Source organism: Strongylocentrotus purpuratus, unplaced genomic scaffold (assembly GCF_000002235.5).
Source record: "Strongylocentrotus purpuratus isolate Spur 01 unplaced genomic scaffold, Spur_5.0 spur5_scaffold_2, whole genome shotgun sequence".
NCBI lineage: Eukaryota > Metazoa > Echinodermata > Echinoidea > Camarodonta > Strongylocentrotidae > Strongylocentrotus > Strongylocentrotus purpuratus.
The window spans coordinates 17,635,943-17,656,312 of NW_022145605.1; the positions used below are offsets into that span (position 1 = coordinate 17,635,943).

The following is a 20,370-nucleotide window of genomic DNA, read 5'->3' on the forward strand; positions in this document are numbered from 1 at the left end:
AAAAACCTACATTTTGTATTCTTTAATCAATATTCGACTTCAAACACATTTGTTTTGAAAATCCTTGCAGAAATGGTAATACCCATGAGTGATCGTCAAGTTGCCTGCTTCACGAACTACAATATACCCATGAACATCTTTAAAACAAAGGAGAGGAAATATTTTTGTATTAAAGGGATCCAGTAACTTTGTCTCAGATTCTGAAACAAAATCCTGGATTTAGCCCATGCTGCAATAATAATTATAAACCTTTAGGTCAGTCAGGAACTCCATGACTTTTACAAGCCGATCATCTGTCTGATTATCAAGATATTTATGATTGGAAATTGAAACCAAATTTTGCATTTTTTAACGGTTTTCATAACACTACAGTCTTTTAGAGAAAACGAGTACGGTAAAACGGGTCACTCAAAGATTTTTAATTTTTTGAGGCACTTCATGATCATTTTGAGGCACAATTTTTTTAGGGCTTCAATATAACATCATATCACAGACTCTGGTAGCACGTAGGGCTGTGCATGTCAGATTTAACATTGTTAAACGATGCCTTTAAACAACTTTGTCAACTTCTTCAAAGTCCCATTAAACATTCTGCTCTGTGTTGATTCCAGGGGGCAATCTGATGGACCAGCGTCAGCAGCAGCAGCTCCAGAACCTTCAGAAGCTCATGAGTAACCCCAGCCAGCCCGGTGGGGGTGGGATGGCTCCAGGCTCTGGTGGCATGCATCAGGGCGTCTCACAGCAGGCGGGCAGACACAACAGTCCCAGCAACAACCTTCCCAGATGCCCCACTACCAGGGAGGGGCAGTCGGAGGTAGGGGTTGAGCAGATTTTTTAAAAAAGTGAAGATCAGTTTTCCCAATTTTTATCATTAACAATGGTCCATTTCACTCAAAATTTCAGATGATCTTTTATTGTACATCTAGCATTGAAGTCACTACCTTAGCACCATTTTCTCTCATCCAAACAATGTTACCAAGTCCCTTTAATGGAAGGGGCTGCATCATTAACCAAAGCTAATTCAGAGTGATGTTATTTTGCATGTAATGTGAGGAAAATTTACCCTTACATGACCGTAGAGGTGCTCCAAGTTTTCAAAGCTTGTTTGAAATGTGTTATTTAATGTAACAGGTTAACATTTTATAAGATCATTGTCCTATCTTCATCTCGATACAGATACCATGGCATAATATTTGACTTGAAAATTCTTGATCCCTTTTTGAATTTTTAGATAAAAACATGCATTTCTTTGCTAGGACCATTTTACACAATATGAAGAATTTGCTTTTAAAACTACCTACAGCAATGAAAGTATTAAAAACTGTAGAAAATATGAATGACATTTGTTAACCAATTGGTGATAGTTATATTTGTATGTGATGTGGATTTCCAAATTATTATCATTATTTTCTTGTCATTTCCAGGAATGCAACAAACTGGCTTTCCAGGTCCTCCGGGAGGGGGTGGAAACATGACCCCTCAGCCCCAGACTGGTGGCATGCCCGTGGGTCCCCAGGGGGGTCCAAACCAGATGCACGGCATGCAGCAGCAGGGCGGGGGCCAGATGGGCATGCCCCAGAACAACATGTCCCAGAACAACATGATGCCACAGCAGCAGATGAACCAGATGGTAAGACCACAGCAGAACTTTCAGGTAAGTCCTGGTCCTACTCACTCAAGACCAACTCTATTTCCACATCTTGTTTTACTCTCACAAGTCCATTTCCACATCTGGTCCTACTCACCCAAGACCAAGTCCATTTCTACATATGGTCCTACTCATCAAAGACCAAGTCCATTTCCACATCTGTTCTTACTCGCCCAAGACCGAGTCCATTTCCACATTTGGTCCTGCTCGCCCAAGACCAAGTCCATTTCCAGTAGGGTCAGTTTGCTGTGTCCTGTAAGAACAAGGCTTTTTTCTTCTCCTTTTTTTTAAACACTATGTTAGCAAAGATGAAGGTTATAACCTTTTGGTTTAGACACATAGACCAACAAGGCAACCCTAGACTAAATGCTCTGATAATTTTGGCGATGTAAACGTGACTGTACCCATAAAATGTTGAAACAATCCCTGTAAAAATTGAATTAGATCCAAATTTCATTTTATTCATTTGCTTTTAGATTGTCATCGTTTTAGACTCGTGATCAATGCCATTGTTTTGCTGAAATGTCTATCCATGTCATGACAAAATAAATTGAACATTATTTTGTCACTCATTTCTGTGTTTCAAATCAGGAAACTCAACCATATTTCAGATTAAGACTAGACATAAATCTCACAAATGCAAAACAACCTTTCACGGTTACAAGAGTGTGCAAGCGCTGACATTAAATTACAAGTAAACAAAGTTGTTTACTCGTAATTTAAAATGGCGCCGATGTCAATATGATGTGAGCGCACAGCGTAGGCAGTGATGCAACAATACATGCGCATCTGAAAACATTGATGACGCAATGTTTACTCGCAAATTAAAATGGCGGCCTTAACCGTGAAAGGGTGTATTGTGTTTTTATCAAAATGTGTTTAACAACCTTAAATGTGTTCTTTAGGATACTATGTCCCTTTTGCAGCCAACATAAAATTCTGTAGAACTTTGCATGAATTATGAATATGTCATGTATGTCCTATCTGTGAAATTTAAACATTAGCAGTGTCCTAATATTCAAATTATGCAGGGAAACCAGTTTACTTGCTAGACTTCATTTGAGTGACTGACTGGCTTTTTTCATCTTTGGTATTAACAAACATAAAATGAGCTGTAAAGGGTACATGAGCATTTGTCTACATCAATAACCCACTTCTTGTAATGGCCAAAATTAAACTGATTGAATCTTTGCGCAGCATAAAACGTACGACCATCCGGTACAATGGTACAAGCCCCCCCCCCCCCCCTAGGGACGTTATAAATTAGTATTATCTTTCAAATGCTGTTAGAATTTAACCTTTTCATTTTTTGGGCCTGCAAATGGGACATAGTACCTTTAAAGGGAAACCTATGAATGTAGTCTCCAATTATTAAAACGACATCAGTGGAGGTCTGCATTGTATTATACTTTGCTTGTGGCTTAGACATAGTCTGTTCGTCTTGTATTGCTTGTACATGTATGCATCTGTAATCATTGTTTTGTTGTGTTGGTAGAATACTATGGTGATGCAGGGCCAAAAGCCCCAGGCCCCGATCCCGCCCCGGGCTCAAGTACCCCGCTCTTACCCGGTCCAGTCCACCCCGCCCATACAGGTAAGAATGGTGGTAGTCCGCCTAGAAGTGTAGTAATGTGTGTTGGTATCGGCCGGACACTTTACTGATCTCTCTGCAATCCCGTCAAGGGTTCTATGACACATGCTCCGTCAACAGTTTCTCAGATGTCATTTTGTAAACCTAACCAAATTCTTTTCTTCGACACTAACCCTAACCTTGACCATAAACCTAACACTGACCCTAACCCCGATCTCAAGTACTCTGCTCCACCCTACATTTAGGTACGAGCAAGTATAGAGTGTCACACCTAGAAGTTTAATGGGTGTTGTTATCATCAGGTTCCTTTAATAACTGTCTATAATCCCTACAAGGAATCCATGACACATGCTCCGGCTAAGGCGCGTACGCAGGGGGGGGGGGGATTTTTTATGTGTGTATTTTGGAGGAAACCCCCCCCCCCCTTTGTTTGTTTTTTTAATTTAAAAAAAAAAAAAAAAAAAATTATACCAATGGCTGACCTAAAAAGGTTGACCTTACCCCCCCCCCCCCCCCAACGGAGCAAAATGTCAAATTTTCAAACTTTGAGACCAAAAAAGTGTCCCCTCTTACCCCCCCCCCCCCCCCCCCGCTTATTCAGCGGCTGGCTGAGTCGTTGCGAAATTTTTGGCCCGATTTAAAATGTTAAACCCCCCCCCCCCCCCCCCCCCCCCCTGCTCCGGCAACAGTCTCTCTGCCATCATTTTGTAAACCTACCCAAAGACTAAACCTAAAACCCTATACGTAGCCCTGACCATAATTGTAGCGTTAACCGCAATCCTAACCCTAACTCTGACCCTAACCCTAACCCTAACCTAACCCTGATTAATTAATCATCTGTCACCTTCCCCGGGTCCCTCCCTGACCATGTTATTTTGAAACATTCTGTACATATCCTATGTTCATTAATTAATCATTCATTCAAATGTTGAGTCCTGTTTTAAACCTCATTCATTAATTTTCCTTCATGTTAACTATCTTCAAACATTCCTATTAGGTAACTAGCATTTTATCAGTCTAGAATTTAATTCATATTCGTTCGCACAAACTCTTCAGACTTCACCTGTGCTAAATATGTTTCCAATGGAACCATACCCTTTAATTGATACCTGTTGTTATTTCGTTACCATATTCACCCATCATAATATATCTCTTTCACTGTTTACATGTATAAATTCTAATGCATGTATAACTTATTCTCCTTTGATACTAGCAATAAGACTTTTTAGTACCTAGTCATTTACAGATCCAATTTCGTGATTCTGACCCCGTCTTTCTTCATATTGCCCCATTCTAACCCCAATCGTACCCTGTCCATTCATCAATCCAAAAGTTAGAGTAATTCAATACTCTTTCCACTTTAACATATGGTCCCATGTATTCATCTATTTGTTATTATGAACTCTGTACTGAAAGGATCTGCAAATAGTGTGTATATTTGTGTGCATAAATATTGCAGTGTACCTCCTCTTTGTTCATAGCAGTGTTTATATTTTCTTCTTACATGAATGTTTTGCTGTGAATTTAAATATCAAACCAGTCTTGACCTCTAGCTTTGCTAACATGTTTATTCATTTAACCTCTATTTCATTCTTACAGCCATCTTTTTAGAAATGATTGATTTGTGCAATTGTTAACTGTCTTGACAAGTGTTGCAAAAGGTTCATTTCAAGCTAGAATATTTATATAGAGCTTGTTTTTCAGAATGATTTCTCCATCTGTCATTCATCACCGTCTAATCACATCACTATATTTCTGACCTTTAACAATCTACACTTTTCAACCCAGCATATAATAGCCTGAGGTTTTGGGTATGGCAATACTAAATGGTAACATGCAGGTTTTTTTCTACAATATAACTTTCATAGTCTTATTTTCTCGACCGAAAGTTTCCATTGAAGAGGTTTCAAGTTTATTTTGTATTTGTAATTAAACAGCGTTTAAAGTAAATTCTCAAGAATATGCACTTTTTGAAAAGACTGCTAAAGAAATTTATCATTGTATCTTTTATGATATTTATGATATATGTAAATGTGCAACAAATTACACAAACCTAATTGGGTCCAATGACTGAGAACTCTAGAATGAAATAACAAATTATCCTTTTTTTTTCCTGCTTTGTGTAGCCAAAGGTTACTTTGATATGTGTAATAAATTAAGTTTCTGCAAATGTTTATTGTAGTTTGGGCAAATTTCTATAACTAAATAAGAACACCAGTAATTATTGATACTTTGTTTGATGGAATACTCAGAAGATGTACAATGATGGAGTTGAAGCAATAATAAGTGTAACCCATGAGAACTAACCCTAACATTAGATCAAATGGGATGAAAACTAGGGACAATAGGCCAGTTCACACGCAAAGTAAAACTGAGGTTTGAATCGTGATTCAGATCTCACTATTTTTTCAGTACAGGATACATTTTGAGGGCTAAGTTGATCACAAATTGTTCTTTAGATTGGCAACAATAATACATTTCTTTTGTTCCTACATTGTTAAAATAAACTGAAATATCTCTGAAAACATTAATAGGTGGGTGAGAAAAGCCGAGTATGTTATCAAAAAGTTTTTTAAATGCTCAATTTCGATAAAAAACATCGTTTTGAATCTCTCAATGTTTTTGCCAATTTAAGGGTTTTAAAGCTTATTTTCCTTTTTGAAATACTTGCCATCAAACACAATATGGTCTTGAAATAAAAATTGATGCAGTGTGTGCAGAAAATTTTGCTCCTTTTACTCATGCATCTGGTATATTTTATAGGGCTTTGAATCAAAAGTTATCACCCCAAACCACTAAATGTGGAATGATTGTCGTTAGGATTAAAGGATTAAATTAAGACCCTCCTCATTCTAAGAATTCTGAGAATTGTTTGTTTATGAACAAGCCTATTGTCATAGAAACAAATGAGTTGTGACCCAAGCCGTCAACTATTAGAAGCCTATTAACCGCAATCACTATTTAATCTGCTGCTTTATACCCCGCAGTCCAGGGCACCTATGTCTCCTTATGGTGGCTATCCCTACATGATGTCCCCTCAGGTGTGTAACTAGTCATGTTTTAACCAGTTAACTATTTAACCCATTCACCATTGCTAGTCAACTGCAGGTTTGTATCAAATCTAGTCAGCCTGTGTATATAGTTGTTGAAAATCATGGATACCATGCGGTTTAATGTCTTGTCAGGTCTTGTTTTATTATTTTTTATTTTTGGTCTGATCGTAATGTAAGTAGAAATAGCACGGACTCCTCATTTCCCCCCTCCCCACCACATCCCCATATTGTTATGAATTAATGTAATAGTAATCATGATCATGATACCTAACCTCGGCCTGTTGCCCACACTCATGACCATATAAGTACAATCATTTTTTGATATTTTTAATATAAGCAATGTTGTCATGCACAAGTTAGTGCCTGTTGTTAGTAGATTGACATGGTTTTCCCCTGCATGTAACCACCCTCCACCCTCCCCTCCCCCATCAGCCCATCCTCACACACATAACTATAGATGCATCGTTCATCTATCTAACCATTACAACATATGATAGTATCATGCTTTGCTATTGTGTCTCATGCACTGATATGATGAATATTAAATAGTATTCAATTTTAATGGTAAATATGCAATTAAATTGATCATTTAATGATGTGTTCAAGTGTTATGCACACATATAGATAAGCACTCTTACATTTGATATAAACTTCAGATTTAGTGATATAAAGAGGTAGTAAATTAAGCCATTTTTAATGTGAAAAATGACGAAATGATAGTGAAGATAACAATTAAATAAAATCATACCTATCACGATCAGAAAGTCATGTCAATGGAATTACACTATTCTAAAGCATTGTCACCGCCATTGCATTTTTGCCCTCTATAAAATATACATAGTACCCATATTCAAGTTGAATTCATGAGTCATTTTAGTTTGTGGAATGGATTGTCATGAAACGGAATGTTCTTTGGTTCATTCATATCATGTATCATGTTTGTATGAATGTTTCATGAGTAAACCACAAGAATGCTGCCCAGCGAGTAAATATATAGTGCACATATGTTGAGGCATGAAATTATTCTAAATATAGGGCAACGGGTAGACATTACTTTTAAGTGTACTTATTGCAAGAATGGATGAAAGTTTGTCCACTCTGTGAATGTTTTATGTAGAAATGTAAATTGTATTATGAGAGGTGTAACTCCAACTCTTCACTTTGAAACAATATATTGAAGTCCAAGGTAGTCAAAAGCATGGATAATTACTGTCTTTTGTGCAATTCATCATGGATCTAGTCCTGAATATGAAGTTTTATTTGTATTTTTTCACTGCTATTAAGATTGTATTTTTTTTTCTTTCTTGAAAATGAAAACCTTTTGAAATACATTTTAAATCAGAGTTAGTCATAAATCCATTTTCAGATATTGTTAAGATATCAGAATCATCTGATGAACCGCTTACCATGTAACTTGAAAGAGCAACATATCTAAGTTTGCTAGAGAGATGTAGAAAACACGTTATGTATTTGAACAAATTTTTAAAAAGGTAACGCCATGGAAGTTATTTTTGTTAATGCACAATTTGCAAACAATCCTACAAAATGATTTAATATCATTATATGTTCAACGATATATAAAGTAATTAAACAGGCATGAAAAAATGTTCAATATTATTTTAACTTCGGCTGAAATAATGTTATGTTACTTGATGACAACATCATTTATTTTCTTTCCTAACTTAATTCTTGCTTTGTTCATAGTCTCACCTTAAGTATTTCTTTCAATATGATTTTTCTTTTTTGTTGTGATTTTGTTTTACTCCTTTCTGCCTTATTTTATTACTGCAATCCTTTTCAAACTTGTTTAAGCACTTCAAAGCTAAGTTAATGAAGTGTCTCATCTCGTAATAATTACATGTCCAACGATTTCTTGGTCAGATTTACTTCTCTTAAATGGTTTCGATTTTATTATTTGTGCATTCTACGTTAGTGTAAATTTCACTTTCACTCTATCATACAGCACTGCATCACTAGTGTATGTTGCACCTTGTCACTGCATGCTGCACTTTTCTGCAGATTTTAACATTGAATCAATTCTTATTTTAGTCTCTTTGATCAAACTGTTTCACATTTTCTCATGTTCAGTGCATGTCACAACATTCGTACAAGACTTGTTGTATTTTTTCTTATTGTATTTTTACAGGTTGCCTTCTTTTTAGTGTAGTGTAAATAAAAGCTAGTGATATTTAAAGTAACAGATTTACAGTACCAGTTTTAGCCTTGATGTGCACTATTTTTCTCTCCAGAAGTCCCTTATTGGGGCCTGTTTATTCTAAGCATAAACAGATGAAAAATAATAAAACCACAGTACTTATAGAGACCATCCATTTCAGGTGCACACAAATAAATAATCACTATGAGAAATGTTCATTTAATATTTATCTTTCTTGTTAGTTTTTAACATCATGTGGTGCATGGGAAACTATTAATCTTAATATCACGCAACCACCATTGGTATAATATCATCCAATGCTAAACTTCATCATAGTGAATCACCATTTTACAGTGCACACAAGTTTATAATCGCTATAAGAAATGGGCAGAATATTCTTTTAGATGTGAAAATGGATTGTGGAGCTTTTAGTACCCTTATGAGTTGGGTTTATCATTTAATGATCACCTTTCTTATTAGTTTCTAACATCATGTGATGCATGGACACTAATAATCTTAATATCACTCATGAACCATCGGCATAATATTATCCAATGCTAAACTTCATCATAGTAAATCCACCATTTTTTGTTTGTTCTAATGCATTACCTGAAACGTAGAAATGTTTGCGGTACATTGATTTTCGCAGATTTCGCGCTCAGATCGGCAAGCTCCTATTTTAGAACTCACGAAAATATAAGCATGACTTCTTATGCGTGTTTTGAATGGGCTGAATTGCATGCAACGCAAATTTAAGAACCTGTGCATATATGTTTTAGGGTCGCTCAGCGCGAAAAATTAATCACACGAAAATAAACAGCGTATACAGTCGATTCTTTAACCGTTTTTCCTTTTTGTTTGGATTGTAGTCTGTCGTGACAGATTCCCCGGTGTATAGACAGCAGCCGTCACCAGCTCAGCCAACTCAGCAGGGATCAGCTCCAGGGTAAGAGAAGATGCAGTTGTCATGGTGATGATGATGATGGTAGTTGTGAAGGTGATACTGATGTAGGCTAAGTTTGGAATAGGGAAATTGGAGGGTCGATTTTGGTAATGTCATGATGATTATGATGAAGATAATAATGGTGTTACTGTTGATGATGGTGATGATAATGATGATAGTGATTATGATGAAGATGATGGTGATGTTAATGGTGTTACTGTTAATGATTGTGGTGGTGATGATGGTGATGATGGTGATGGTGATTATGATGAAGATGATGGTGATGTTAATGGTCTTACTGTTAATGATTGTGGTGGTGATGATGGTGATGATGGTGATGGTGATTATGAAAATGGTGATGATGATGAATATGGTGATGCAATGATGATTACATAATGATGATTATGAAAATGGTGATGATGATGAATATGGTGATGCAATGATGATTACATAATGATGATTATGAAAATGGTGATGATGATGAATATGGTGATGCAATGATGATTACATAATGATGATTATGAAAATGGTGATGATGATGAATATGGTGATGCAATGATGATTACATAATGATGATTATGAAAATGGTGATGATGATGAATATGGTGATGCAATGATGATTACATAATGATGATATAACTGATGGTGTTGATGATGAGGTTCATGATGACGACAGTGATGTCAATAATGGCATTAATAATAATGATGATGACATAAGTACTGATGAATATGGTGATGATGATGATATAACTGTGATGACAGTGGTAGTGATGATGATGATGGTTATGGTACCAGTAGAAGTGCTTATGGTTATAATGATGATTATAAAGATGACACAAATAGTGCTGGAGGTATTATGGAGAAGAGTTACAGATAAGATGATCAAGAGGGTTTTAGATTTACATATGTTAACCTTTGTCAAGAGAGCATAACATAAATTCATTAGATAATCCAGATTTCTTATTCCTCTCCCTATGACAGATCCAACGCCATGCATTCCCCAGCCAGCTATTTACAACCATCACCCTCCCCTCAGGGCCTCTCCATCCCCTCCCCAGCAAGTGCAGGCTCCCAGAGAGGAGGCCCTCCCAGTGTACCTTCCCCCAGCAGCACACTCAATACACCAGGTGAGAGGGGTGGTCAGCATTGTTATGTGTGAGGGTGAGGGTATTCCTTGAAAGCGACTCTTTCAAGTCAGTTACTCAATGTGGCTCCAGCGAAGAGCAAGAATATTTCGCATGAACCTGATATAATTTAATTTTTCTTCCCATGCTGCTTTGCATTTTGTGTTACTATCTAAATGTACCTTCTTCCTACCATTACATTTGCCTTCCTGCTCTACTCCCCCAATTTTTTTCAAACTCGCTCATTTCCCATCTTTTTCTTCATTCTTCCTCCTGCCCCTAGTACCAAGACCCCCTATGTTCTACAATAAAACCAAAAATGTATGCATGTATGAAGTGATCCCGAATTTCGGACTGGTTCATATTCATGAAAGTTTAATTAGTAAGTGATGGAATAAGTGAATAACAACTGATACAACAACAATTTTTTACAAATTCACAAACATTTTCATATTGTGAACATTTCTGGTTCATCTCGTCAGTAGATGTGTATGTTAAACATCCTTTGGTATCATCTACAGGTAATCCAGCATCAGTGGGGAGCATCAACCCCAGCCCCGGGGGAGGAATGAGAGGTGGACCGGGGTCCAACCAGGGCCAGGCAGAGCTGATTGCCTACCAGGAGAAGATGAGGTTCCTCTCAAAGTACATTGAACCCTTGAAGAAGACCATCCTGGCCAACAGCAACAGAGAGGAGTCCGGTAAGAGTCGTTTATTCTGGTATCTCATTACACCGAGGCCCTGTTTTCATTACCGTATATAACGGTGTATAAACCGCACTTTTTTGCCGCCGAAAAAAATTCAAAGTCGGGGGTGCGGTTTATACACGGTACACCAAAAAAAAAAAAAAAAAAAAAAAAAAAAAAAAAAAAAAAAAATTTAAAGTTTCAATTTATGCCCCTCCACCTGGCGCTATGCCTGGCAATGTCTCCCAGCTCGGTAATCGGTGTGTTGACTCACCACTCGGAAACTAGAACAACACTCAAATTTGTCTGTCATCTTGGTTTGAAAGTAATCTTTCTGATAGATCTCAATATGTAGTTTATAATAATAATTCCTCCAATTTTTCTTCTATTACATGGTGTACCACAAGGTTCTATCCTAGGTCCCTACTGTTTTTTAATTTACAGTACCGTAATGATCTTACACAAAACAAAAAAAAATCTCGGCAAAAAAAAAAAAAAAAAAAAAAGTTTTTTTTTTTTTTTTTTTTTTTTTTTAAGGGCGAAAAAGAGGGGTGCGGTTAATACACGAGGGCGGTTTATACAACGTTATTTACGGTAAATTTGTTATCAGTGACCAATTAAAGTTTTCTGTTATGAGCTACTGAAATCCTTGCTTCTGATTGGTTATCAGCAGATTTGTCACTGATTTTTGTCATTTGTCATTGATAAAAAGGCCTTGTGAAATGGATCCCAGGGCCCTATTTCGTAAAACCTTGTATCAATACCGAATGCTAAATTTCTGTGAGAAATTTGCTCTCAGCCAATCAAATGCAACGATTTATTATAACTTGTAATCCTGGCGTTGGGTGGAACTGAATAACATGAACCAATAAACTCAGTTAACTTGTATGTAGTAATGTACTTACTCTTCGACTGAAAAAATTGAGAACATTCATAGAACAGATTATACGTTATACAATCTTCTATATCTTTAATGTTTTGTAGGTGGACTCAGCGCAACCGATGTAAATAAGATGAAGGGTCTGCTGGAGATCATTGCCAACCCCAACCCTAACAAGAGGCTCACTCTCCAGCAGCTCACCAAGTGTGAACAGTACCTGGAGGGCTTTGAGCAGGTGAGGAATGTACGTTCACACCGCTTCATTCTTATTTCATTTCATTAGTTTAACTTTAATCCCCCTCCATATCGCCATGATCATATAATAAGATGAAGGATCTGCTAGAGTTAATTGCTAATCCCATCCCTAACAAGAGACTCACTCTTCAAGTGTGAACAGTACCTGGAGGGCTTTGAGCAGGTGAGAAATGTATGTTCACACTGCTTTATTCTTATTCCATTCATTAGTTTAACTTTAATCCCCTTCCATATCCAGCAGCTCACCAAATGTGAGCAGTACCCGGAGGGCTTTGAGCAGGTGAGAAATCAACGTTCACACCGACTTATTCTTATTCCATTCATTAGTTTCATCATATCTATCGCCATGATCATTTTCGCCTCAAAGCACTTGCTGTACTAAACACATTTGGGCTCGATTCTGATGTGTATTGAAAAGTTTGTATCATGTGCAGGATAGACAAAGAATGTTAATAGGTGTGGGGTGCAGAGAAGGGGGGTGGGGGTAAAGGGGAAGAGAGAAGGAGATCGTAGTGAAAGCTAGATGAAGTGGAAGAGAGATGCAGAGAATTTACCAAATATGAACAGTACTTGGAGGGCTTTGAGCCGGTGAGGAATGTACGTTCTTAGCCCTATGGGGATATTGGGTGTTTGGGGTTAATGAATGTGGCATAGATGGACCCAAGTTGAATCTATTTACCGTTTTATTACAGGAGAAAATGGCACTGATAAGATTTGTCAGATATGACAGTGGGTTCTATAGTGGGGTCGAAAAGGTCAAGAATCATAGATGATCATAACGAAACTGCAAGGTAGATTTGTGCGCCTTTATAATAAACATCATTGTCTTTCTTCTTATACAGCAACTCGCAACCTCTAACTCAACCTCCGCTGCAGGGACATCGACAACAGCCACGTCCGCCAGCGCGACGTCGACATTGGACACGAGGATCATGGGGAAGACGAACATGTTCCAGCCCCTCTTGGACGCTGTGAAGGCCAACATCGATTCCCCTTACATCAACCACACCCTCCAGAGGACGTTTGGCCCCGCCCTGACGACCCTGCAAGGGAACCCATCCCAGTGAGTGGTCAATCCATGTATCAGTTAGCTTGTTGTGACGTAGAGGGAGAGGGAGAGGGAGAGAGAGAGTGAGAGAAAGAGACCTGTTGCGAAAATTATATAGATATATCGATTGCTTTGAGAAGCCTGGCCGTTTTATAGGCTCAAGGGGATGTGCACGTCTCTGAGAGCCAACAGCCAGGCCTCGAATATTAAAGCAGTCGATTTGTCTTTTATTGACACAAAAATCTACCAAGAATTCTTACCTTATCCTTTGATTGAGTAAAGATTGGTTGAAATATCACAGGAGCTCTGAGACACTGTCTGTCAATCTTCGCTGGAAAGATGACTGAAAGTTACAATTATTTGGGAATCGCAGACAAAAAGCGCTGTTTGGTGTCCGCGCTCGCTCAAAGACAATTTTAATACGTAAACCAATGGGGATCTCATCAAAATTTTACTATTTTCCCGGTACCCGTAATCTTTAGGGAATCTCACTCATGACTATTGACCGTTACTGGCATTGTTCGTTTCTTTACGGGAATGGCTAAAATCAAAACTCCAATTTTGACCAATCAGATGGCTAGATTTCTAAAGAGAGGTATATAATTGCTTCTATGTGATGTAATTTTCTCCTTACAACTATTGCTTTCAACCCCAAAGTCATTGTTTTCCATGGCTTCCGTTTCCTTGTTTCAGTTTCCCATCCCCGCCTGCCAAGAAGTTGAAGACAGAGCATGACCGTAGCCCGACCACTCAGACCGCTATCCCTAACATCATCCAAGGGGAGGTGGCCCGTCTTGCCCCTAAGTTCCGAGTGAACCTTGACCCCATGTTCCACACCAGTAGCAAGGATGTCCATCTCATTTGCAGACTAGGTAGGAATATATTTAAATATCTATGATATATATGGAAATATTTATTTTATATTTTTTTTTCCTTCTATATGGTGCATCTCTTTGCTTTAAGTGGGGCTTTAATCGTGAAATGTTCCATTTTCAGGCATTAGCAACCTGTTCGAGATTGGGTTCATCATATATCATGCTTTTACAATATGTATATTCCAGACTTATATTGTGCTTTAGACTTTCAGGTTTGGTAACAGTTCGAAAATAAATTTGAACACTATAGGCTACTTTACTAACATATTCAAATTATATGCATACTTTTAAAAAAAAGGTTGTTCTCGACAACCTGAATGCTTGTCTGAGGCTTAATCAACATAGCAACAAGTAATTTATGCAGACTGGATTCCAAGTATTGCAGTTAATTCATTAATAACAGGTTAATGGAATAAATCGTCACTAGGTCCCTAGGAAAGAAACATTCGTAAATTTGAATGTGTCAGTAAACCGATCCATTACCACCAAGTTTTCATATGTATAGATGAATCACATCTGCCAAATGAATCTCACAGACAATGTGTGTAATGAGCAAATTTGAGACATTTCACAAAATGTTTTGGTGATGCCCATGACTTGTATGTTACCTTCTTTTAACACTGTTCCATTTGTACATAACCATGCTGGTGCATTTTCAGCAATATTCTGCTATGTTGTTGTGCACACAGTGTGTGCGGGCAAGCACTGAATCTAATGACCGGGGTAATAGTATATCTGTAAAGCGCTTAGAGACATTTGTAATAAGCGCTATATACAAATTATTATTATATTATTATTATTATTATTGTTAAAATTTGCCCCACAGAAACTATACCACAACTTGTAATGATTACACAATTACATTTCACAATTTCCTTTTTTTAATGAAATATTGAAATGGAGCTTCATTACATTAATTGAAAATTAGCTTTCATGACCTCGGGAACAATTTTGATCTTAATTTCCTCTGCTAGATGACAAGCATCTGCCGAGTGTTCCTCCAATCAACGTTGCCATACCAGAGCAGTATCCAGAACTCAGTCCAAACTATGACGTCTCGCAACAAGAATATGGTGAGTTTAACCATCAGTATTTGTTATTTGTTCTAATTTTCTCTTGATGTATGAGTAATTCTGTCTCACTCCTTCTCTTTCTGTGTCTATCTCTTTCTCTAAATTTTCTATTTTCTATCTGACCTCCACATCTGTTTCTGTCCAAACTCTTCGTCTTTTCTCTTTCTTTTACCTTTTCTCTCTGTTTCACATCTTTCTGTATCTCTCTCTTTCCCTCTCTCTCACACACATCTCTCTCTCTCTCTCTCTTTGTCTGTCTGTCTCTCTCTCTCTCACTTCTCTCTCTCTCTCAGTCTCTAAAAGTGATTTCTCTGATAAAACCTACATCCTGATAATCACTTTCTAATAACCTTCCGTTAATGTCCAATATTTAATTTCTAAATTTGAACGTGTTTGGTCATCATTCTCTCTTTCTTTCTTTCTTGCTTCTCATTACTTCCGAAGGTCAAACCCCTTTCCTGAAGCTAGTCCAAGCAGCCCTTCAAAACCAAGTCATGCGCATGCCTGACCGCTACACCCTCACACAGATCCTCGATGCCTGGGAGATGAGCGTCAGGAAGTCCTGCCTCAAGATGATCGCTGCAAGAGATGCAACATGAACAGATATTCCTCAGATGGACAGGATGAAAGTTTAATGGACTGGAAGTTTTGGGGGCAGGCAGATTGGTGCTTTGTATGCCAGGACTGAGACAGGAATACTGAGAAGAGGATGTTTTATTTGCAAAAGAAGGACTGAGGTGCTATGGATTTGTGAGAAGTGGATTTGAGCTCGTTGTAACAAAGTCTTGCCTCTAGATGATCGCCGTGAGAGATGCGTCATGAGCAGATAGCTTCAGGACGTCAAGGACAAACGTGTAATGGCCTGGAAAATGAGTGAGATGAACGGGTCGAAATGCATTAGAGTAACAACCAGAATGCCAGGAAGAGGTTGTCTTGTTTGATGAAGAAGATGCGTTGAATTTGTTCGACAAGAAGATGAGCGTAAGATAGGAGGTTAATCCTCAACGATTGCTGCGAGATATACAACATGAACGCCGGCAGATGGCTCTACATGTTTCCGTTCAAGGACAGAGGTTTAATGAACTGGAAAAGTTGCGAGACAGGCAGATTTGAGTATATTGTATACTTGAGAAGTGACAAGAATCCTAGAGGAGGTTCCGTGAAAGAGCCTAGAGTTGCAATGAACTTGTTAGACAAGGAGGGGATTATAAGAGAGTCATGCCTTGAGATAATCGCTGCGTAATGTGTGACATGAAGTCGGGTATTAGATATTGCTTTATTTGTCCGTTGAAGGATGAACATGCATTGAAATGAAAGATCTTTGTGACAAGAAGATAAATTTTATATTGTAGAGGAGTATCGTGAAAGCTGGAAAAGGGATGGCATTTGTAGCAAGTATTGAAGGTGAAATGAACTGATAAGTTTGTGAGATAGGAGATGGGTGTGAAGATGGGTATGAAGATGTGCCTCAAGATGGCCACTACCAGTGATGCAATATGAAATGCTATGGGGGGGGGGAGATAGCATTTGCTGTGTTTAAAAGACAAGGTTGTAATGGATAAGACTTCCCTTAGACTGAGGTTGGATCTACGGATGGCCCTGCCATATGATGGCAACTAGAAATACATGGAAAGCCAGGAAAGAGAGCTTTGGTAATGTGTTCAAGGGCGAAGATGCAATGGGTTCCTAGTCTTAGGAGATTGGGAGATTAGTAACATCCTAATTCAAGTGTAGGAACTGTCGATGGGCAGGGTAGATTGATGATAGCCATCGAGGAGGACAGAACACCTTGAGTAACATGCCATAAGAGAGCAGAGCAAAAGGAGATGCTGGTTTGGTCATTTCAAAGACAAGGTGTGCATATCACATTTGAAGCCTGTCTGCACAAGTTTGGCCATGGGGGATTAGACCTCCCTGCAAGGTCACTGACAGGTAGTTATCTCATCAAATCAGCTTTCAATTAAACATAAGAAAAAGGGGATCATGGGGGACCATCAGGCACCGATAAGGCATTGTTTGCTATATAGAGGGCCAAGTAGCTATAAGTAGTGCAGTGGGGCTTTAATAGTACGTTGCAATCTTGTACATTGCAAGAGAGACCTGCGGAGGTGTCCTGCCTTGTGGCTTTGCAGTCAGAGATTAGAACAGTGCTACAGAGATTGAAGCAGATGAAGATCATGTCGGGAAATATTATTTTGTGCTGGCTGTGCTATATTAGCATGTTGAATTGAATGCACATTGATTTTTTTTTTGGAACCATCATTTTATTTGAATTAAAAAAAAAAAAAAACACTTTCAGATATTCTGAAGGTGCCTCTGAGGTGTTTGGTTTGCATGATTTATACAAAGATGTGACAAGGTTAAGCTACTAGACAGTACTGGCTTGGAATGCAATGTGACATGTACAAAATTGCACCAGGACAACTTTATTTAGAGTTATAGTGTATCATGTATCCAGAAGTGAATATCAGCAGAAAGTTGGGAAAGCAAGGGCTAATGCACTATGTAGGGAGATAGATACTTTCTATCTCCAGAAAAAAAAAAAAAAGAAAGGGTGAAATATTCTGGATATCTCTTTAGGTTGATTATTTTTGTGGCTGCTATTCCATACTATATAACTGACTGCTAAGTATTGTATTCAGATCATGTCATTAAGTCTGATCACGTGCCTCCAAATTTGTTTTATTCATCACACCATCAAAGTATTGCCTTAATTGCCAAATCAATCTTCAAGCAAACTTTTGGTGTCAAATCTTGTAACCATGCATTTTTTTATACATTTTCATGAAAAGGTAAGAATTTGTTATAGAAATAGTATGATCAATTTGTAATACAATCTTACATGCCCCTTCCCCCTTACTTATGTTTTTCTCACCTTGTCATAATATTTGTGAATCGTGTATAAACAAACGTGTCTAACACGCTTGTTTATATTTTCACCTATTGTTCACCTTCCTTCATATGTTCAGTTTGAACTCGTTATAAAGAGCTCCGATATCAGCGGTTGATATTCATTTTATTTATTTATTTATTTACCCATTGATATGCCAAGATGCCTGAGATAAAAAGTAATTTTCATGGTCCCAATGTATCCACTGTATTCCTTTCTCTTCTTTTTTAAAATCTGAAGTAATAAAGTTAGTGGAAATCACTAAGAAATGAATTTCATCTCATTTAAGAACAGATTTAACACTCAAAACGTGAAGGGTATAAAAACTGATCTGAAATTAAAAATTAACAAATGTTATTTGTTGCATGATTTAAGAATTAAATTCTTTTTACTACAAGTCACTACATCTGTGTGTTATGCGTGTTGCTTTTGGAAATTTTGTATCTATTCAAATTGTGATTCAGTGCTTAATTGAATTAATGGACTTGGACATTGTAGCAAAAAGGTCTGTGGTAAAAACAGGAAAAGTGTATTGTCTGTTGAGAAATTTTGGATGGAAATGCTTGAGTGAAAGAAAGATATAGGGAAAGAAGGAGGGAAAGATGGGGGGAAAGATGGGGAGAGAGAGGAAAGGGAAAGGAGATGGAGAGAGTGAAAGAGGGATGAGAGAAAGAGGAGAGAGAGAAGGAAAATGGAAAACTAGAAAGAGAGAGAAGGAGGGGGTGGGACAGAGGAGAGAGAGAGAAAATGGAAAACTAGAAAGGGAGAGAGAGAGGGGGAGAGAAGAGGAGACAAATCAGATCACACTATTCATTAAATATTCAATAGCATTTATTAAATGCAAACATACAGGTATATAGAGAAATATATTGAAAGGAAACACATATGTATACTAAGGCAAATAACTTAACAGCTTACAATTTAAATTTGATAACGGCATATTCCTAAACAATGAAAGATATAGAACAAACTCCAAATACGAGGTATACGTATAAATATAGTACAAGTTTAGCTGACTGCATTACATTTTGAATCTTAATACCATACAGAGTTATACATGAAATGTGGATAAACAATTTACATTACATAGTATTTCTGAATCAATCAAAAGCAACTGCGACACGGACGTTTCTGTTATCAGAAGCTACAAAATACATTTTCTGTATACGGACTGTATGTTATGCTACAGGGCTAAAACTGTCATGCGAGTACATTAAATTAAATAAACCACATGAAAAAAAATGGGAATAAATCAGTATATCATTATCATTCACGAAACAAGTATACAAACATACATTCAAACCAGCCATGTATAGATACGTACACAGCGGCAGTATGATTACCTACACATTTAACGACAATAATGCTTGATTTTTATAGCGGGATATTTTTGGTCATAAGTTTGAAAGCTTGCACATAAATGCTGCGTCTTAAAACATGGCAAATATTCACGGTATGCCAATCTATAGCTTAGTATAACACGTACGTGGCTGAATACTGAGATGAGTATATACGAGATGAACATTCTAAAAATACTTTCCTAAAGCTGGTAGAACCTACACATCGAATGGTTGATGTGAGGTCGAAAGACAAAATAAAATAATAAACAGTAAAGTGAATGAAACTTTAAATTTGTTATAATGCGGGTATAGTTTATCCTTAGAAAAATCTAAACATGCATTTGAACCTTTTAACTCAGAGTAGATTTTTTTTTCTTCATCGAAAAATCTTGTTCACGCTCATACCCTGTCATAATATACTTTTTTTTAAAATCACATTTTATCATGGAAATACCAAAAAAAATCATAATCAAATATGTCGAGGCTGATTGTGCATTTTAATTGTGTGTTTTGTAATTATGTGTGTTATCTCTGTTGTACCTATAGCATTATTGACTAATTTGACTTAGTATTTGGTTTTATGTATTTATTAGGGACTGAATTTACAATCGTATAAAATATATGGTTAAACCTATGTTTTTAATCATTTGAAATTCGTAACCCCCAAAACTACAACAAGAAGGCAATACTTCGCAAGCAACATAATGTATAATGGTATTGCCATTTTTGTGTGTAATGTGATAACGAAGTTTCACTGATTTTATTGCCACAACCCGCCCCCCTTCCCCCCCCCCCCCCAAAAAAAAAAC

General features: G+C 37.4%; 1 protein-coding gene across 4 annotated transcripts; it reads left to right on the plus strand.

The window, feature by feature from the left end:
• The first annotated feature begins 672 nt into the window (after positions 1-672).
• LOC115926707 (mediator of RNA polymerase II transcription subunit 15-like) lies at positions 673-16,568 on the plus strand. 4 transcript variants are annotated; one of them, XM_030991844.1, is made up of 12 exons: positions 673-814; positions 1,425-1,654; positions 3,144-3,242; positions 6,227-6,280; positions 9,317-9,393; positions 10,372-10,517; positions 11,036-11,215; positions 12,185-12,324; positions 13,178-13,398; positions 14,077-14,255; positions 15,233-15,331; positions 15,776-16,568. In XM_030991844.1, the coding sequence occupies exons 1-12, from the start codon at positions 784-786 to the stop codon at positions 15,928-15,930; spliced, it is 1,611 nt and encodes a 536-aa protein (XP_030847704.1). In that variant the 5' UTR covers positions 673-783; the 3' UTR covers positions 15,931-16,568. The 4 variants fall into 4 exon arrangements, with proteins under 4 accessions (XP_030847704.1, XP_030847705.1, XP_030847706.1 ...); XM_030991845.1 differs by having other exon boundaries at positions 12,185-12,315; XM_030991846.1 differs by lacking the exon at positions 6,227-6,280.
• The last annotated feature ends 3,802 nt before the right edge of the window (positions 16,569-20,370 follow it).

Excerpts from the sequence above, each read along its gene's own strand:
- LOC115926707 (XM_030991844.1), top strand. The coding sequence starts at position 784 with ATGCCCCACTACCAGGGAGGGGCAGTCGGAG. Across the intron at positions 6,281-9,316 it reads CCTACATGATGTCCCCTCAG|TCTGTCGTGACAGATTCCCC; the intron begins GTGTGTAACTAG and ends TTTGGATTGTAG. Across the intron at positions 9,394-10,371 it reads CAGCAGGGATCAGCTCCAGG|ATCCAACGCCATGCATTCCC; the intron begins GTAAGAGAAGAT and ends TCCCTATGACAG.